Raw genomic sequence first — 20852 nt, 5'->3', positions numbered from 1 at the left:
TGAGTCAATCTCAGGGCTTTTGCTGCCCATTGAGGCAGGATGCGCCCCTCCTGCTCCCACATCTTGTAATGAAAACATCATCAATTACCCCACTGACAGGCCCCTGGGATGTGGGGCAGGCAACTCTTTGGGGCTGGTCTTTGTGGAAAGACATCCCCCTGCACCCCCACCCCTCACCCCTAGAGAGCAAAGAGAGACAGGGTGGAAAAAGACTGTATATCCATCATTGGCAAGGCATCCAGGGTGACAGCGTAAAAAGGCACTGGTGTGTCTTGGGTAGAATGGATTGAATTGGCAGTCTCCACATGGTGCAAGGAGAGGTGGTTGGTCACTACTGACATGGCCTTTCACAAGCCATCTGTGTCCTGATTGATGAGCGGCACATTAGTGGGCCTTTTTTCTACACAATCCCACCATGGTGTCCCCTTCGTCAGCAGTACCTTTACATTATACGCACTGGGTCTTGGAACAAAGAAAGAGCAGTGTTTAATCTACACCACTTTCTTTCCGTGCCTTAAATACCCTGTAATGTCTCTGTAGGGCAGTTAAGTTTTACTTCATGTAACCTTTGAACTTTTGGAGGATGGCTGGTCCAGATGAGAAGCCTTCCCTCAATCGTACTACTCAGCCATCCACCGACCTGACTGCTCCCAAGAACCTGACAACTTTATAATGCCCACAGGGTCAGCCACTGTTGCTACCAAACCACCTTAGATGTGCTATACTTTCCACAAGCGTACCTCTCTAAAGTCCCTCGATCTTGTTAACATGTATTGTTGGTATATTCATTTTCTTTACATTGTCAGTTGAGGATGGTTATACGCTGACTTGCTACACCATACAAGTATTGTATTTAATTATCAGCTACTTGTGAAGCAAGTGCAAGCTAGCGGCTCACAAGCGTGAGATCATACTAGACCTGTTCGGTCCTCCAACTGCGTACCAGCCATGGATTTAACATGTAAAACTGTGCTGGCTAATGCTCATCAACCAGTTTCAGTGTCAGGATAAACTTCTCAGCCTGTTCCTGAGAGGAGCTCAGGCGAGGTGCAAGGTTCTCCAAAACACACCAACTCCTTCTATGGAAACAGAAAGAGAATATCCTGAAGTGTGGCACAATGAGGAATCCACAGAGCACTAACTTACTTGGCAGGGAAGACTACATGAGGATAGTTGAAATATGTTCAGCAGCAGTTGGTAGCAGCCAGTTTGCACCTTTGGGTGCCAGTCCAGCATGCTGTCTTTCGAAATACATCTGAGCAGCAGTTGCTGTGGTTTTGGCGAGTCCATCCGTTGATTCGATCATCTTATATGCTGTGGAAGTCTTCATCCAGCTTCCATTCGTGGAGAATCAAAGCAAGGTGTTTTAGCCTAGCTATGCTGTAATCGGCAGTGCTCCGGGATCTTTCTGTCTGCAGTCAGCAGCTCAATACCTTTTACTTACAGCCACTGCAGAGCATTCCCCCACAGAGCAGAACTCCAGCAGTCTGTCCCAGATACTCTTGGCTGACTGTTTTTGTGAGAATGTGCTCGCCAGTGTATGCCTGATGGATTATATGGCAGAAGAGACGTGGTAATCAGTTTGCACGTTTGCTGAACTAATTTATCAATTCAGTTCCTCCTACTTGTAATCTCAGCCATGCGTGTTGCTCTGAGCTCATTGTGCTTTTCATCTGGGGACAAACAGTTCTTCAGGAAGAAACAGCACTAGCCTCAGGCCTCACGATGGGGCTTTTTTCCCCTTCGTCAGGGAGAGTCATAGAGAATCAACAGTGTAATTGTCTGGCAATGTGTCTGAAAAAGAACACACACGCAGACGCATTCTAGTACGCATTAGTATCAGGCACTCCCAGACTAGCACTGCTTCGATTTTAAAGCAAAGAAGACAGAAATGGAAACAAACGAAAAATTGACAGGCATTTTATAATCTATTATATCAGTGCTGTCTTGGAGGAGATAAATTAAATTATTTTATGCTGGCGTGTTTAAGTGCATAAATTGCTTAATGGAGCTAAGGCGGCCAGAACGCTAACTCCAAGACCCTTTCAAAATGCAGTTGTCTTTGTTGTCATTGATTTCCCAAGGCGATGAACAAAGGGGAAATGGTCTTGGACACTTAAAACCTCTTAGATTTGTCTTATTTGCCTTAACTTTATCCAGGAGCTGGCACATGCTCAACTATTGAATAGGATTCTCTCCATTTAGCTCTGATAGTGGATCTTGACCTTTACCTGCCGCACTGAGTGCATGGTGTTTCCTGTCGCAATAAGGGATGCATGGCTGCATGGGAGCTGCATTGAGAGCACCTGCTGATCCATGTCGTCCCCGCAGAGATTGCCGCGTGCAGCCAGGGGATCACTCCCCCAGTGTGAGCCATGTCTCGACCTAGACACGGCTGCATTTCATCAGATTGAATTCACACGTTAATGGAAAGTGTAAGATCACAAAAAAAGAGAATGTGTTAGTCCAGGGGCCTCTTTATTCTTCCTTCTCGCTGTTATCAGCGGAGTGTTTTAGCCCCGTTGGAGGAGGAAGCAGACAGAGGCAAGGCACTGCTCACTTGTTTGCTACGACAGATTAAGTCATTGATTTGTATAAGCTGTGCACCGATGAAGAAGGATCTCTCTTCTGCTCTGTGTGAGAGAAAGAGAAAGAGGAGAGAGAGAGAGAGAGGTGGGGGAGGAAGATAAAGGGAGGACCAGAGAGGAGAGGCAAAACATGTTTCTCTGTGTTCTTCATTCTCTCACCCAGACACTCTCTATACTTCTAGCAGGCAGGGAATCGGCATAAGGGATCAATTGTAAAATACCTTTACCTTCTTTTAACTCTTTTCAAACCATGACCAGGTTTCTCCTCCCCCTCCGGCCCTCCATTGAACATTAATTAAAATGGCGAGGGCAAAAGGGTAATTATGATAATAACATAATAATATCGCGCAGGTTATTAGAATTTTTTGTGGTCCCGAAATTGCTTCCTTTGAGCATCACATTTCAGTGGTACTAGCTAAAGGACAATTTCCTTGAAAGTAAAGGCATTGGAATGGATTCTTTGGTCAGGGTGCAATATGGTAACCTGATTCCCTTAACATTTAATGCATCATGAGTTCCTGCCCCTGCCACTCGGCCCCCACCTTTAACAAACCCAGTGTTGGCTGCTGGGAGGCAGGAGGGTGGAGCAGCTTGTGTACCGAAGCATGCCTTAATAATGCTGCTTTGCATTTTACTCCCATTCCTCTCGACAATAGCTAAAACAATCAATTGGTTTATATCAGCTTTAAACAAGCACAAGCTGCTGTACAATTTGCAGCACCGAGCTCTGGCTGGCACTTTACAGAGCAAGGCTGTCTGAGGCAACGCGTAACTCTTTGTCCGTGATGCTACCTGCCCGACTGTGCGCAAATCTCCATCCCCACAGATATTAGCCTCCCCCGCCAAGTGCCGGCAGCCCACCTCCAGCTGCGGTCGGCATGGCACGGCACGGCGCGGATGAATTGCTTTTGAATGTCCCCCCTTCAAATAGGCTGTAATTACAAGCTTAAAGAGGTTTAGTGGTCCAGTAAACTACATAATCACTCTTGAATTAGCCCGGGCTCATCAGCCGCAGTCCACCAAGCTCCAGTCAGTGTTTGCAGGCTGGCCCCCTTATTACCGTGTGACTGTGAACAGCAGGTGTGGAACAACACGCATCCCCTTTAAACACAGACTCCCCACGCCTCCACTGGGATCTGTAATGAGACCGAATAAGAAGCTGCCTGTCTTAATCCGGCTGACTTCAGATCAGTGTCTGAAATTGACTCTCTCCTTTACACCCTCTTTTGCCGATGGGAGCTATAGGCCACCTCATGAAAAATATAGCTCTCCCCTTCTCTATGTAAAGCTATTCAAATACCAACCACTGTCTTCAAATGAAGTGGCTAACAAATCCGGGTGTCCAGATATGTGTAATTTTCTCCTTTGCCTTTTGTGCTTTGCATTTTTGAATGCAAATCCAATAGTACAGATTTGATAATGTTGATTTAGTGCATACTGGGCTCGAATGTTTACACAGATATGGATCTGATTTGTATTCCAGCTCACACCCATCTTTTAATTTAAGACTTGCATTATGTCCTCAGTGGCCTCTAAACCAAGGCGCCACTTCCCTACCCAAAAGAGCTTGTGTTATGCCCTCTTCCCAAAACCCCCCCAAAATGAACAGAGGAAGTGCTGGTAAGCAAATTGCAATAAAGAAAGTAAAGCAAATTACATATTTTTTACAAGTATTGCCAGCTTCAGCTTGTTGTAGTACAATAATGCTAAAAACGCTGCCTGTGAATAATTCATGTGCCAGCTGTGTGTTGACTTAGCTTCCTCCAAAACTTAAAGCTGTCCAAATGAATCATTGCAATTTTTGTGAGCCAGCCAGTCACCAACTCCGCCAGGGCATCCAAAAACACTAGCCTCCAGTGGTTTACCAAATCTTACGATATTTCTCCCTCGTTTGTTGTGTGTCATTGGTAAATCTGTATTAACAGAGCTTCTTTAACCCAATTTTTTCTGTTTTGTGGTTTGTCTTTTTTACCGTCTCTTTCTCTCTTCAGTTTTCCATATGAAGTACGTTTTGTTTTTCCTTAATGAAGGACAAAACTTCATGTTTATGCCACGTACAGCAAAAGGAATTTAAAATGCTTTATGTCTCAGCTCTTCCTTTGCCAAGGCTAATCTCTGATGCCAAGAATGATAGTGCTCTCTTTAGAAAACAGCAAGTATCTTTAATAGTAAATAACTTTGTAAAAAAGCAGTGATTGTGCATCCCATCTCTGTCTTAGTGATGATGACAACGACTACATAATTGTGTATTGAGAGATAATACTCTCAGCCAAATATCAAGGGTAATCCATCCTCCCCCAACCTGAAGTTTGGGCTGGTTGCTGTATGTGGCCCTAACTGCGGAAGAGAAGGCCTTGAGCTTTGGTTCTAGTGAGTGTGCTGTTAATGCCAGTAGAGCTGGAGTGGGTGAGCACAAAACTTCAGACCTAATCCTGTTTTCTCGAAAGTCGACCCACCAAAGAATGGTAGTCACAGCAAACTCAGCGAAGCACTGGTTCGAGATGGGATGTTGAAATGATACTCAGAGGACACCTCGGACAAAATGGGCCCTGAATTCAGCCTTAGGCATTCCTCAGGCGAAGCTTGGCTTCTATGGGAATTAGCCACGAGATACATGGAAAAGCTGCAGTTGAAGACCTAGCTGAAATGAACTCGCGCATAGTGACCTTGAAGGAACCCAGTGACCTTGGTCACCTCTGAAACATTACAGATTACATGATTTCTCAGGGAGATTGGCACTAAGTGATGGAATTTGTTTATGTTGTGCTGTGCCTCCCCACGTTTTTCCGTCGGCAGTATTAAGCACCATGTTCAGCACACACTTATTTTATTAAGTTAATCTTGCATGGAAAGCTTCTTTAATCCAAATCACACAGGATACTGAAATATGTACCCTTAAATAGAACATAACGATAATAACAGTAATGCGGATAATGAAGGTGGCAGAGTCAAGGGGGTTGTGGCTGATTTTAATTAACCAGTTATGTGGAACACAAAAAGACCTGTCCGCAGTGTTGGGGGAGGATGCCTTTAGTATGTGGCCCTAACCAACCTGGGAGTCGATGGGTAAAGGAAAATGGCTAGGATTCAAGCTTTTTGTGGGGGAAGCAAGATGACGATGAAAAATGCAGAGATGAAAGAAACTTCCAAAATAGTTATCCCCTCACAGTGAACCGGGGGATCCTGATAAGAAGCGCAGCTGGAGCTCATCCAGACCTCCTTCTCAATGTTCTACATAGACACAACTCTCCCCACAAAGACATAAAGACCAATAGTACAGACCTCTCATGTTTCTGCTCTCATAGTCTGGCTCATACCTCTCAGCTTTCAGGGTACAGTGCCGTAAATACTGGAATCCTACACGCTCCCACGGAAAGGTCTCCTGACACAACTTGACTCCTCATATCTTGGCTGTATTCAAAGCAACATTCTCCGCAGCTGCGTTGAATTGTGGGTAAGGAGAGCAGAGTCAGCCGAGGGTTAGGGGGAAAAGTCTGTCATCTTTCTGGAAAAGCAGTATTTCACTCAGGCAGAGAGCAAGAGAGGAGGGGAGAGGAGACCTGTTCACCCTTTCTTATCTCGCTGATAGGACACAGACTCCATGCTCTAACCCGCCATTCTCTGTCTGAGGGGGCTGCAGAGGAAGACTGGGAGGTACTATTGTTGATGCACCGCTAGACACACACAAACACAGATAAGATACATGACGAAGAAATGAGCACAGGGTGGACATCATTGGCTTGGCATCCACCAGTACAGAAGAGGCTGGAAATTCTGATGAAAGGAGTAGTATATTTGGACAAGACGTATCATTAAGATAGGCGAAAGGAAACAGGGAGGATGCGTTGAGATTTTCCATCTGTTCTTCAGGCAGTGTTATTGCTTTCCCGCTAAAGCATCACGAGACCCTGAGAAAACAATTCTCACCCAGCACTGCTGCCAAGAGGATTAAAATACTCAGTGTCTTCTGACTATTATAAAATCTGTCGGTTTCTCTCAGTTTAACCAGAACGTAAATCACTCTGTTTTGACGCACAGAGATAATTTAGTGTTTGGAGACTAAGACAATGAAAAAATGCTCTCTGAACATATCTGCCTCATGAGTTCATGAATGCCCTGAGATAATGAAAAACGTCAGCAGGCTCGGATATAATGTGCGGGCAGACGGTAAGGGAAGACAAGGAAAGCCATTTAGGGATGCGGGGAAGGAGGGGTGGCAGAAATCTAATAGAGATGTGAGCAGTTAGGGGAATCTGTTTGAGAACAGACGTGAGAGCACCACGCAGAGTGCGTGACTTGAGTAGATGAGTTCTTCTTTGCCATAGCTCAAGCTTACCTGCTTTAACCTGGTTTTATATCTCTTCTTCAAGCCTAGCATTCTGTCCATACTGAACGGCAACTGTACTTGTCAGTAACCTGTGCGTGGGCATAGCCCAGCGGCCTATATAGTTAAAGCACAAACAAAACAAGTCTCGCTCACTTTGCAGGTCAATGTGTCTAATCAAGCCAAATATGGAGAATTGTCATTGCTATGTGGGAAGAAATTGTGGAAAAAATGGACGGACATGCCCACACACTTATGTAAGGCCAATACCAACAATAATAATAACTCCAAATCCATCATAATTAAATAAAAAAGCCACATGATTTCTGTACCGTCTGCCCCAAAGGCACTGGAAGATAAGCTCCCCAATAGTTACATGTAAGAGCGCAAACAATCAGACCTGGCAAACACAGAGCGCCTTTTGTGAGGGCAGGTGTTAATGAAATGTGAATAAGTCATATATTATCTAGATATGACAAATTACGCGTAAATGGGACCTCAGTCACCACTGCCCCATTCTGCTCAAATACAGGTGTGGCTAGCTCAAAGTCATTATGACAACAAAGGTGAGGCACGTACGATGCTGTGGGTGGAAGAGCCTGACCCAGTTGGCGTTTGTACAGGAATCCTGTTTGGGTACTGCTGAATGCTTATGGTCGGACCCACCTGTCAATCACTGAACAAGCCTTTGTATGAGGTTTCTAGGATTTAATGAGCAGTTCGGATAGGATTAGGTTACTGTTTAAGTTCAGCTGAAACTTGACTGCTCGTTTTCTCCACCCATTGTGCATTGTTGCAACATTTTCGATTTTATAAAGTCGTCTAACAAGTTGCCTTAGTTGAAAGCCCTCCACCCACCTCTTTTTTGTGAGAACTAAGCAGGTAAAATGCGTTCTTTCTTCTATCCTTAATCAATGTTCTTATACGATACGATACTTCTAAGAAGACTCTGTGTAGTTTCGATTAAGACTTTTACAAGTTTGGACTATGTAATGTGCCGTTTGACTCTTGAAGGGATACTTCAGCCAAAAATGAAAATTCTGTCATTATTTACTCGCATTCAAACTTTTCCAAATCTGTATACATGTCTTTGTTCTGTTGAAGAAAGAGAAAGATATTTGGAAGAATGCTTATAACCAGACAGATTTTGCCCCCCATTGACTCCCATAATAGGAAAAATGATTTAATAGTTTTTTTTAAAAGAAGATATTTTCAAGAATGTAGGACAGCAAACAGTTCTGGGGCACTTTTGACAAACATTGTATTTTTTTCCTACTATGGGAGTCAATGGGAATGTTCCCCCAGGAAGGAGTTGTGAAGGAGAATGAGCAGGAAAGCGATTCACTGCAGATCATTTGCTGAACGCAGGGTTCTTGATGGGGTGTAGGAGTGTAGGAGGGTGTGAAAGTAACCCTATGATGACAGTAACTTTTGATGACAGAATTTTCATTTTTGGTTGAAGTATCCCTTAAAAACAAAGCTATGCAAGTGACAGCCGTTTTGAAACAGCAGTTGCACAAAACTTCTTACATAGCAAAATGCTAAGTTCTTTCATAAGTTATTTCTGTATGAGTGAATACAAGCCTAAGTTAAATATCACATCTATAAAACTGTTTTAGTATAGCAAAGGTAGTGAACTGTACACAGGATGTTCATCAGAAAGTGTTAAACTTACTAACTTCAGATTCTCACATGTCTTAAGTTATTCTTTGTGGGTCGCCAGATGAACAGGCCATGTTTGTGCTGTCACACAGCCTTTGGCGCAGCCTGCCCCCAAAAGTCACAAGGCCTTCGATCCTCTTCTTCTTGTACTAAAAAGCACACGTGGGTCAGATATGACAAAAGTTACTGCCTTGAAATTATCATTTGTTTACAATGAAACGTTTAGAATTGGCGTTACATATTTGATACTCATATTCTGGCTTTCAAAGAATTATCACTAATGGTATAACAGTTATAGTAATTCTCATATTTTCAGCCCAGGCTTCACACAAACTTCATCATTGTGGTGTCTTTATGTAGATGAGGAAATGAACACTGAAGGCAAATGATAAGGCAAAAAGTCCAAAAATGTACTCAGAAGTGGCCGGAGGCGACACTGCAATTATAACTTTCTGCATGAGATTATCCACAGTTTGTTCCAATTTATGTACAATTGGATCACATGAAAATGACAGAGCAACATGAAAACAGCTCGCTTTCTCCAGCAGGAATAGTAAATAAACATGCATTCAGCAGCATGAAAGACATTCCAATTTATTATCGCTAGAAAAAAAAGACCAGACAACCCATGGCGCCGAACATTTTTACATTTCTGCTTGTTCGTTAGGAAGCCTTGTTTTCATTATACCTCTGAAAGGGTGAATTATAATCAGAATCGATGATCTTTTTCTATTCTACACTAGAAAGACATAGAGAAGGTTATGATTTAAAAGAGAAAATCATATTCCGTAGCACCAAATACAACTTCTTAACTGTGGTGTTAACTTCACATTATGGTCTTTGCAGTTTGTTGTTGGTCAGCGATCCATTTCCTTATAGGTTGACATGCAACCCCAGGCCAAGTTAAAGCCCCTGAGCGTGTTAATCCCTGTCGGGCTGTGTTTTAGGTAAAGGGCTTAGAAGGTCTGGATCTTCCAGCACAAACAGCACGCTGACCCTATCACATAGATCACATAGAGTCCATGACCATTTTTTACAAAGCATATTTTAAAAAGGTTCTATTACTCTGACTCTCTTTCTATTTCTCTAGGTTCAAATGTGGTGTAAACATCTTTGCGCACTGTACTATTTTACAGGCGCTTTAACACAGGCCCCGTCTTGTCTTTTCCATGAACAGCACATTGTTTAGACTCGAAGCTAGCCGGTTCCATACTTCTCAACGCTAATATAAATCAAGCAAATCTCACCTCAACTTTATTTGAACAGCTGGATCAGCTCAAAATCGAATTTGTCACTTCAGAAGCTCAGCTGCATTGGTTTTGGTCTTATGCACGTGGTTCATTTTTAGCTGCCCAGCATCGAGAACACAGACTAGGTTTGAGCGACTGTATTCCACTTTAGCCAGCCATCCTCCATCAGGCATGCATGGCCGCGAGATGACTAGAATATATTTCATTGGGGTTGAACGGCACAGCACTCTAATTACTGTTTCTGTTCCCACACTTCACTTAACTTTATAATTGGCTTGCCTTTTTCGCTGCCATTAATTACACGATTTCATATTCCATTAATGACTGTAAGAAAGAGACACACCTCACTTTTTCACACTAATTAACAGCTGCTTTGCCACTTTTCCTCGCAAGCGTGTCGGCAGCGTCTCCCTCCTGTACCTCAGACCTTTCTCTGGCTAACAAATGGGCTCATTAATTGATTTATTTACAATATTCCTCATGTCGTTTCCTGTTGTTTTTTCTCTCTTTCATCAGCACCCCTACCCTTCAGAAGAACAGAAAAAGCAATTGGCACAAGACACCGGGCTCACTATACTACAAGTGAACAACTGGTAAGTCAATTGTACTTTTGTGTTTACATGCAATCAATAGCTTTGCCTCTGGCGAGCAGTTCCTAATGATTTGAATTAATACGCTCCCCTCCCCCCACTTTTGCCCGCCCCTCCCGTCCCTCTCCCACTTATCGCCTCATCTCCTTTCAAATCAATTCACCCAAAGGGATATTGCCGCCAGGATTTTTCCGACGCTTCTCTTTTTTTTTTACCACATTCGAATACGAGTCCCTGTGATAGCGGTTACTCTCGTGCTTGTCCAGATCCACCCCGTCAGACCAGCGCTCGCTCACTGTGACACGGGACTCTTTGTTTCCGTCCAACCGGCTATTGATTTCTCGTTCCCACCGCAGGAAGTTCTGTAAATTTGACTGAACCTTTGCGCCGGTGCTTTTGTTATCAGAGATGGCTATCAGCACCTACTTACAGTTATTAGCTGTGTCTAATGAAGGGCCTGAGAGGGAGTGGGGAGGTGAAACGAGCACAGGTGGGGACTTTTGATGTATGAACACAAAGAGAAACCTTTGCCACATATTTTCTTCTCAAGGGCCTCAACAGGCAACTCGGAATTCTGTTCGCAAACTCTCGGCTCTTGTTGCATAGGTGTCAGATATTGATATCGCCCAAATCTGTTTTGCTGAATACATTGGCCTTGATGTTGGGTGGTTACTTGAAATTTTCCTAAATTGAAATCTATTGCGATACAAAAACACTGATGATTTGTAATCAGTAACCTAATCCGAATATTACAACATTATGGCCCGGTTTCACAGACACAGTATAGCATTAGTCAGGACTATGCCTTACTTGAATTAAGATCTTTATGTTGCTTCAATAAAAATGCCTTTGAAGAATACAAAAGTGGTGTGCATCTTGATACAAAACAATGCCACCGATATATTTTAAGATATTTCTGGGGAAGTTATATTCAGATAAGACAGGTCACACATTCATTTTAGTCTGGGACTAGCCTTAAGCCTTGTCTGTGAAACTAGGCCTATATGCAGTAACATTATCTGGTTAATTTCTCCACATATGCAGATAAACACAGGAGTAAACAATGTCAACAATATGACTTAAGGTGTTAGTTCATTCCAAAATTTTTCTTCTTTCATATTATTTCACCCTCATGACATTTTAAACCTTTATGACTTTCTTCTGCAGAACACAAAAGAAGATATTTTGAAGAATGTTTGTAAACAAACAACACTTGCCCCGATGGACTTTCATTGTATGAACACCAAACCAATTACACATTTCTCAGAATATCTTCTTCTGTGGTCACTGATGAAAGAGTCAAATACAGGTTTTGAAAGACACATACATACACAGTAGGGATGCACCGATAAGTAGATTGTTGGCCGATAACGATAACCGACAATTCTTTAAAATTAGAAGCAGATATACAGTATCTAAATTTTAATATAAAATTCCCTAAGACTGAAACAAAAGGCAAAAAGTGGACAACTGCTTTTATTTGAAAACATTGACTTTAGAAAACAAGGTAACCATTAGTTCCCTTTTTCTCCCTGAATATTATGTATATCATGTACCAAGCCTACTTTAAACTGGTTAACGGTTCTTTAACCTTCAAACTTTTCTGGTATATTTTTTAGTTAATAAACAAATTATAGATGTTCTTCCAGAGCAACCCAGAAAATTGTTCTTTAGTGTCAAATGTCTAACAGGTCTCAAGACAGAAAGCATTTAGACAGCAGTCCGATTCATACAATATGCTATATGTTATTTACACATTCATAAATACTATATCTATATACTGTACCTACATCAACAATGTTTTTCTAATAGCAGTAAATGAATGATCACAACAGTAAGACAACACTGTACAGTATTTAAACTGTGACCGGCATTCAGCTGAAGAAGTTTAACCAGATGAAATTAGTTCTGATTTATCGCTTATAATATATCGGCCTAAATTATATTAATCGGCCGATACCGATCATTTTAGAAATGACCATTTATCGGCCGGTAATTTATCGTGCATCCCTAATATATAGGCAATACTACAAACAAACATTTGTTTTTTTTTGTATCCTGATTGCATAACACTGTGATAAGTATTCCGTTACTTCCCAGAGCTTTTACCAAACCACTTCTGGTTATGTACACCAGAGGCCATGAGACAGAGTGATGGGAGATGTATTAAAGCCCATTACACAAAATGTAATTTATAACAACATAATCCTAACTATTGTTCAATTTAGTACATTGGAGACAACCGGTGACTGTGAATAAGGATTCGTTTTCAAAAGTGGCCTATCGGTGGGATGCAGGCTGACAGATGCAAGGGAATTATGTTAGGGTTATCAATTTCTGACACCTCACGACAACCCATGGGAGATCAATTCTTTCAGCCATATTAGTTAGTGGAGAGCGCACACAATTACTTTACGAAGTGTTCTTCAAACCTAACCCCTCTGGACGATGCGTTTGTGGCAAAGTTTTCCTTTAAAATATTTCTCAGACTGTTTGTGTGCTTAAAGGAGACAGAGCATCCGCAAGGGGGGTCAATCTAAGCGGTATTAGCCGCTAAACCCAGCATGCCCTCTTCCAGATTGTGTGCGACTGCGTGGATGCGTGTTCGGGTATGTGTGTAAGGGCACAGCTAAAAGTGTGTAAGACGAGAGAGACATTCAGCACATTAGGTTAGAAAGTGGAATCTGTCGTTTCATAGGTCCGTGGTTGTGATTCGTAGGAGGCTCACCATTGGGTATCTCCATGGCAACCCCTGGTGATGTTACCTCCTGACCTGCTGATTTTTAGATGCATTTCCGTAGCTGTGATTCTGTTTAAAGGACTAGTCGAAGCACAAGGCCAAAACAGCTCGCCTTCAACATATAGAATATATGAGTTTCATTCCAGCATCATATTTGCAACATAAAAGCACTTATTTACAAAATGCAAACATATTATTTATTCATATCTTTAAGCAAAAACTTTAACCCAAGAGTGGACATGTGATTACTAGAACGCAATACCCTACAAACAGTAAACAGACGAAGCTAAACAAGAGATCAACCAAAATTTACAGCTTCCTGAAGAAGCCCAGCTCCCATAGACTTGTTAACACACATGTACGTGTCCATTATTGATGAGGACTCTAAGAATCTACGGGCTCGAGATTAAATAAAAATGCTAAAGGCTGCGTGGGGTGAAGATCACTCATGAATTATTGGCGCTAACACAACGTAGGGGACCGCTTCGAATCCTGGTTTACGTATTAACAATAAGCGCTGTGTGTGTGTGCAGTCGACGTGCAACGAAAACGCTTAAAGAAAACCAGTTTGTCAGTCCCAAATTATACCCAATAGATGTACACTTAGTCACACCCTTGTGGACACACTCACGCACACATGCATAGGCACACAAAGGGCACGCATGAGCAGTGAGCACACAGAGACGTTCAAGACACAGCGAGTCGACGACGGAATATGGATCGACGGCGAGATCTATTTTTGAAGGCAGATGTCAGAGCTTTGATAGGGATGATGTACAACTGTATTAGAGTAAAGCAGTCACTTGTTTTGCCGCTGAGGCACAAATGTTTATTGAAACGCAAAGCATTAGCAGATAGAGAAAACGAGGGAGCGAGAAAACGGCAAGAGGTAGACAGAAAGTGTGAAGTTTTTTAGCCTTTGACGATAAGAGGAAGCATTCTGAGAACACTCTATAAAGATCAGTGATGTAAAATCAATGAGCCGGTCATCGGGTTTCACATGTTGCCCGTTCTTCCCTTCCTGACGGAATTTAATAATCCCTTTAAAGATGCTGTTTAAACCTTAGGGATGGATTGTTTTGTCAATAAGGCGGCTTTTATGAAAGTCTTAAAAGCATGGAGTGAAGTGTGGCGGGGCTACTTTAGAGAAACAGCGTCCACACACCAGGGATCAGGTTTCTGCGCCTGAGAGAAGAAAAAAGAGAGAGAAAGAAAGAGAGCGAACTGGATGACTGGCATGCTTCACTTCTCTGACAGCCAAGCCCGCCCATGTCAAGAGAAGTTGAAACTTGTTCAAGAAAAGCTTTGGATGATTGCTCTGTGCGCTCTTGGTGTAGCATTTGGCAACGTTGAGATAGCCTAAAGGAAATTGCGACCTATGACCCAACAGGTATCTTAAAGAGATGATAGACAACATTTTTACTTGTAGATAAGATAAAATCACCAACTGCATGTCCCTAATATGTCATTACTGATTTAGGTGTCCCCAAATCACATAAGTAATATTTCAAAACTAGGGTCGATTTTCCAAACTAAAATGCAAAAATGTTTACATTTTTCGCGAAATTACCGAACTGTAATGCTATGCTTTCCAGGTTTATTTTAAAACTCTTCATTCTTACCGTAGGTCTTATTGTTATTTCTTATGAGAAAGCCGAGAAAGATCAGAGACAAACAGATAAACTGGATGCTCCCTGAGTTATACCAAAGCAACATCCGTGCAATAAAATTGTATCTGGCAACAGGTTTTGTACTGCTGGAATTATAATTCTGTACGCTGTGTCCCGAGAGATTATTTGGGTGAATTGTACATGGACGTGTCTGTATGTGTGTGCATGGCCACACTTGAGCACTGGCCCACAGGACTCCGCGAGCAGGTCCGGGTGAGCTAGAGCTCGTGTCCCGGGGCGGTCTTCGCACAGCCTATCTGTCAAGGTGCTTTAGCGTGAATATCCGTGGCCTTTCAACGAAATACCAACACACCCTGAGGTCAAACCGCCAAACAAAAGACATATTTACACCGAAGAGACACCGAGCATACCGGCTCAGCCAACACCCACAAAATCCCCTCGCTACATCAGGCAAAGATGAGAGACATTGTGGAGAGCTCAGACCCATGAAGCTGGATGGATATAAGGATTGTTTGCCTTTCTGCACAGTTGAGCTCAGGCTCTTCTCGAGTATTTGCTAACAATTCTGCCATACTGGAATTTCAGCACTTGCTCAGACCTGATCTCTATCTGTGTTGTGTCAACAGCAGACAAGTCGGAGTGGTTCTGTGTGTCTGTGCGTTTAGTCTTGTGTTGGACTGCATGTGTAAATGAGAACATTACAGTTAAAATAATTTCTTTGTCTCTGAGAGAACACGTCTTTATATGTTTAGATATATGTGCCTGGATGACTCTTTGGCAGCAAGTTGTCATATGAAATGTGCATGCATTCGTACAGAGTCTGTGAACCATACAAGGGTGCACCCCTTCTCTCTCTCTCTCTCTCTCTCTCTCTCTCACTCTCGATGTCTTACATCACAGTGAGCCCCAGGCACTGCCTAAATTTTTTCTTCATTTCTCTCCTTTTTATCCTCTCTTTTGTGAGGGAATGTGAACATGATAGACGGCTGTGCACTACAGCATATTGGTTATGTTTATAAATCTAGGAACAGATTGGACTGCTGATTAGCGAGCAGACCACTGATTAGCTAATGAGCTTTTAGCATTACAGTGATTGCAAGGTCATGCTGAACTTCACCTCTTCAAGAACAACCACGCAAACAAGCATACAAGAGTGTGTAACATATATATCTGTACTGTATGTACAAATACGACAAATACGCTCCTAGTTAAATTGTGACAAATACGCTCCTATTTCTAGGTTAAAAATAAATAGAATCAGTTGATTTCATACACGACAAATCAAGATCAGTTAAGCAAGAATATGAAAAATGTTGAAAACTGTGGAACCTTATCGTGATCCACAGTAGTATGCTTATAATCATCAGTTATAATAATAAGTTGAACTGTCGTGTACGATTTTGTGGTATAAGTAAATTCAACATAAACCCATCTAAAAAAAAGTTAGTTGGTAAACTGCAGTTTCATGTTCCAAACAGAGATGGCGACAGAGAGGGATATTTTATGGACTTCAGCTCTCTGTAATTATTGAAATTGGCTTTTTTTATATATTGCTCTACTGTATGTTGCTATTAAAAATACTATTGTCCGTCTTTACTGATTATTGGAAATGAACATCAGTTTTTAAGTTTTTATCCCAGATAAATGTCTGGCTATCTTGTTGTTATTAATGACAATAAGATCATATGAGATCATAGATAGTTATTGTATATGTGTGTCAATAGACCTGCCGGTACCTGCATGGGCACTCCACCGAATGGCAGAGACCACCACATTGACAGCTAGACGGAGAACCGTTAAACCTCCCGTTGTGATGTCTATTCCTATGGCTGCCACAGACACACACACGTCCATACAATTTATGGTTGTTTGTTTGTGCGTATGCCCAGACAGAGGCAGTGCCCTCTGGCCCAAACATTAGCCTGCGGCATCAGGCTACATGAAAAGCCCTCATAGATGGAGTTAGCATGGAATGGAGAACGTTCCAATGTTGTGTTTGTGAAACTGGCATTTGATGGTGCCCTCCCTCATTGATGTATTATGGCTTGCTTTCTCTTGCTCTCTCTGGACTGGGTGGGGAATCAGAAGAGAGCAGGCAGGCCGCATTCATGCCAAGAATGACCTCATAGTCCCCAGCTCCAGAGGAGTGGGGAACCTACCCATTCTCCCTCCCTCTGAAGCACATCCAGCAGATCGGAATATCGCAGTTGTGCTCAACTTTGTTGGTTTGAACGCCGCAACGGAGATCACAGTGATGGTCTCCTTTCGCCTCAGGCTGGAGGTGTTTGAGCCTGTAGTCGTCTTACATGTTCCTGGCTGAGTTCTTCTTTCGGCGCTGTGCCTCTCGCTCTTTCTCACCAGCCGGCTGCGTGTTTATAAAGTGTGTTCCTCAGCCCCCAGGCGGCGGCCCCACTCTTTAATAGCGGCTTTAGAGGGGACTTCACAGCTCTGTTAATGGAAAGGTTTCGACTTTGTTGGGCGAGCGGAGCATGTGGGGGTGCACCAGGGGCAGGTTTGCTGAAGTAATGGCCAGCCTCTGTTGGAGGGGGGCTGATGCAGCAGGGATTAGACCAGCCCCTCCTTGAGATTTACCCAAAAGCCCCCTTTACATCTCCTCTGTTTTCTTTGGACAGGCTGTTCTGCTGTGCTAGAATGGGCCAGGTAATCCCTATAATGTCTGTGGGAATTAGAACCAAGGAAAACTTGGCCACATAAACAGCAACATTTTGGGAGCGGTCCTGAATTTCTGGACACTTTCTGCAATGCTTGATAATAACCAGTTTGAATTTACCAAACTTTGTGTGTCAAGAAAGCACTATATCAGTTATTCTTATGGGACACCAACTATGTAGGGTGGTTCATGGGACTGAGGGGGAGGCCCGTGTTATAAGGAACGTGAAGAGAGGTGAGAAAGGCAGCAATATGCAGTGCGAGTAGTGGGTGTGATGTGGCTGAATGGAATTGTCTCGAGGTGAGAGATGTGAGCGGGTGTCAGTAAGTTGGGCTTTTATGCACGTCCCGTTCTCCCTCGCCCACCTCCAATAATGAAACAGGTTAATACCGCTCCTCCAAGACTGGGTGAAATGGGCTGATTAAAGTGTGAGTGTGTAAATGTGTGTGAGTGTGTAAGAGCGGACGGATCGGGGGGAGGCCGGAGTGTAAATGGAATTTTTGCAGCAAACAGCTGGACTAGTTTATTTAAACACAGCCAGGCCATAGCAACTGACCCCAGATTGACTCCGAGAGGGGAGGAGCCAAGGTGGACTTTTATGACTTTGAGAGCGAGAAAAAATGATCATATTTTTAAATCTCCCTCAAGGCATGCCAAGATGTGAAATACTAATTACTTAAGTAAATGAATCTCTGGCGCGGTCGTTGATAATAAAGTTGGTCACCAAAGGAGTTTTATAGTGAGCTAGTTGAATTATAGCAGTTTGCAAACTTAATTAGCCAGTGTTGTAGAGTATACTTTGTTGTATGTTTTGGCTTAGAAAACTACAATCTCAAAGTATTTCAAGAAGCCATAATATCAAAATATATTGAAATAGCTGCTAGCTTCAGTACACTGAAAACTAGCTACCAATTACCAATACGCTATTAAAACTTCATATCACCTGCTAATTACAGTGAGCGCATCTTGGATATCTATTGTTTTAAAGCATTTGTTGAGGTGAGATTCCTGCAGAGCCGCAGATGCAGATCCGATTTATCCAGTTCATTCTATTCCGTCAGTATTACTAACATGCCTGTTTGTGGGTTTTTAATATACATGTAAATGTAGCTGAGTGTGTTGAAATGCGATTTCACGAGTGAATTTGGTCCTCTGTAGTAATGCAAGCGTCCACCTCCTCACACATTTGAGAGAGGGGGAACAAGCGTGCGAAGAGGGCATTTCGGAGAAAAATTGCGCGCTTCATATGCATTTAGATAGACATACTGAAACGTAACCTTTTGTATCTTCAATCCGGATCTTTCCAGCAAGGCTTATTAAATTATTCTCTAATTGGTCACGCGACAAAGGCAGCTGATGAAAAAGACAATTTCTTGCTTTTAATTGGCCATTTCACGTGCTGTTCGTGCTACACCTGTGCGTTTGTAATGAGACTGGGATATTAGCAGAGGGCCTGGCAGACCAGATAGTGATCAGATCGGCTGCGAAAACAGGAATGAGCAATAGTACTCCAACGCATTATGAAACACAGACACAAGAGAATGTGAAGCCCCAAACTCTGGCCTCTATCAAGGTTCATTTGGCTCATAAACGCTCTCAATTCAATCTTTTTCTATCCTTTTAAGTTAAGCTGTGTATTTCTAACCCTGGTCTTTTAACCCTATTTCAGAGGTGCCACTGGTGGCGTTTTGCTTAAAAATAGCCCCCCATTGTCCCAAGCAGGGCTGAAAAGCTGGCTTCATTGTGTGCCTATGGGAAGTAGAAACTGAACAGGCCATAAACGCAGTCCTATAGCGCGGAGAGGTCGTGCAAAGGTGAACTTTTACTCCTAATGGAGGCGGCAGCTTTAGCGGGCCCGTATGGCTCTCTGCTCCTTTTGATTGCCTTCTTAACCGTCAGCGCCAGGGCGTCCGCCTGGCTCACAGAACAGAGCATGACCATTCTTTCTCTTTTTCCTCGCACTCCTCCTAGCCCCCACTCCATCCCCCCGCCTGGTATTGTGTAGCACTTGTCCTTTGTTCCAGCATTCTGCGCATCTGGCCTTAGATATAGTGAGGAGCGAGAGAGGAAGCTTAGGATATCTTCAAAAAAAGAAAAGAAAGAACAGCCATTTCCACAATTCAAAAAAAGACAGAGAGGGAGCGAGGGAGGAAAATCCTAACGGCAGAGGTCAGCAGATAGACAACAGTGCCCCCCCTTTGACCCCAGCCTGAGATGAAGGCAGTAAAAGGAATGCCTGGTCTGAGACTCCCCCTGCACTCCAGCCTACTGCTGGTGATAAAACTCCAGACATTCCCTCATTTGATGGTGCACTGCCATGTCAGTACATTCCTCCCTTGCGTATTTTTTTTCAAGCTTGAAGGTGATGTCGTAGAGGGATATCGGTGATAACTATATGGGAAAGTTTGCTTTCTCTGATGAAACGGATTTAAAGCACCAAAGAAAATTATTTTAGCATGGGTACAGTTTGTAACTACACGTGAAGGCTGGAGCAATAAGATAAAAGTCATCAAGTATTGATAAAATATTCACCATACATGCTACACCAAAAGTATAGTTCATTAGTTAAACCTTTAGGTTGTTTACACTTGCAAAGCAATGCATGAACTGAACGTGTCGATACAGATGTTCGTTTATCTGGATTTAGAGTCACAGCTATCCGCTATACAATTAAGAGGCCATAAGCTTGGCAGATGCCCACGTGAACATCTCTTTGTCTGTTAGTTCTGTTTTTCTCTTTATTTCTACGTCTGTCTCTTTTCTCACTTTCTCCCTTCACCCCAAGGCTATCCTCTCTTGCTTTTTCAGTCTGAAAAGAGTAGCGGGGCTATTGTTTCCCTAAAAGTCTACTAATTCCCCCCTCAAAGGATGAAATGGAAGTGTCCAACTGTGGTAACAGCAGGAGGACATAAATCAAGTTGGAACCCCTGAGTTTGGTCTCCTGGAGGTGACCGGGGTCATAGGGTCACTGGAGGGGATTTAGGCATAACAAGGCCAGAGCAGTCCGATGTATGGCGTGCAGGTTGGGGGTCAAAAGCTACAGGGGCCAGATATGTTTTTGTCGCAAGCATTATGCACAACATGCTAAAATGCGGTGAATTCAACAGCTAAAGGATCTTTTTGGGGAAGAAAAAAAATCATGGTTTCACCTCATGAACCCAGAGTCGTATTATTCTCCCTCTAGGGAAACACAAGTAAAAAGAAAACATGGATTGTACTCGTGTTCTCTGACAATGCAACACTTTTCTGTTTGCAAACATTTCCTAAACAAATTAATTCCTGCGGTGCAGATCAACTGTGTTACATCTGGCATGAGGATTTTGAATGTTTCAACTGTTTAAAATAGACATAAAGAGGAAATATCTTTTGAACATGCATAGAAAGAGAAAAAACACC

The 20852-nt window shown here is 42.8% G+C and overlaps 1 protein-coding gene across 3 annotated transcripts in view; it reads left to right on the top strand.

Moving 5' to 3' along the window:
- meis1b (Meis homeobox 1 b) overlaps nucleotides 1-20852 on the top strand; it is a 60533-nt gene that overhangs the window by 32923 nt on the left and 6758 nt on the right. For all 3 annotated transcript variants that reach the window (XM_056760170.1, XM_056760171.1, XM_056760172.1), the window contains one exon: nucleotides 10341-10417. In XM_056760170.1, the coding sequence (XP_056616148.1) occupies nucleotides 10341-10417 (77 nt within the window). The remainder of the gene's footprint in view (nucleotides 1-10340; nucleotides 10418-20852) is intronic.

The sequence above is a fragment of the Triplophysa dalaica genome, chromosome 11 (assembly GCF_015846415.1).
Source record: "Triplophysa dalaica isolate WHDGS20190420 chromosome 11, ASM1584641v1, whole genome shotgun sequence".
In the NCBI taxonomy this organism is placed as follows: Eukaryota; Metazoa; Chordata; class Actinopteri; order Cypriniformes; family Nemacheilidae; genus Triplophysa; species Triplophysa dalaica.
This window is presented reverse-complemented; position numbering and strand designations above follow the sequence as displayed.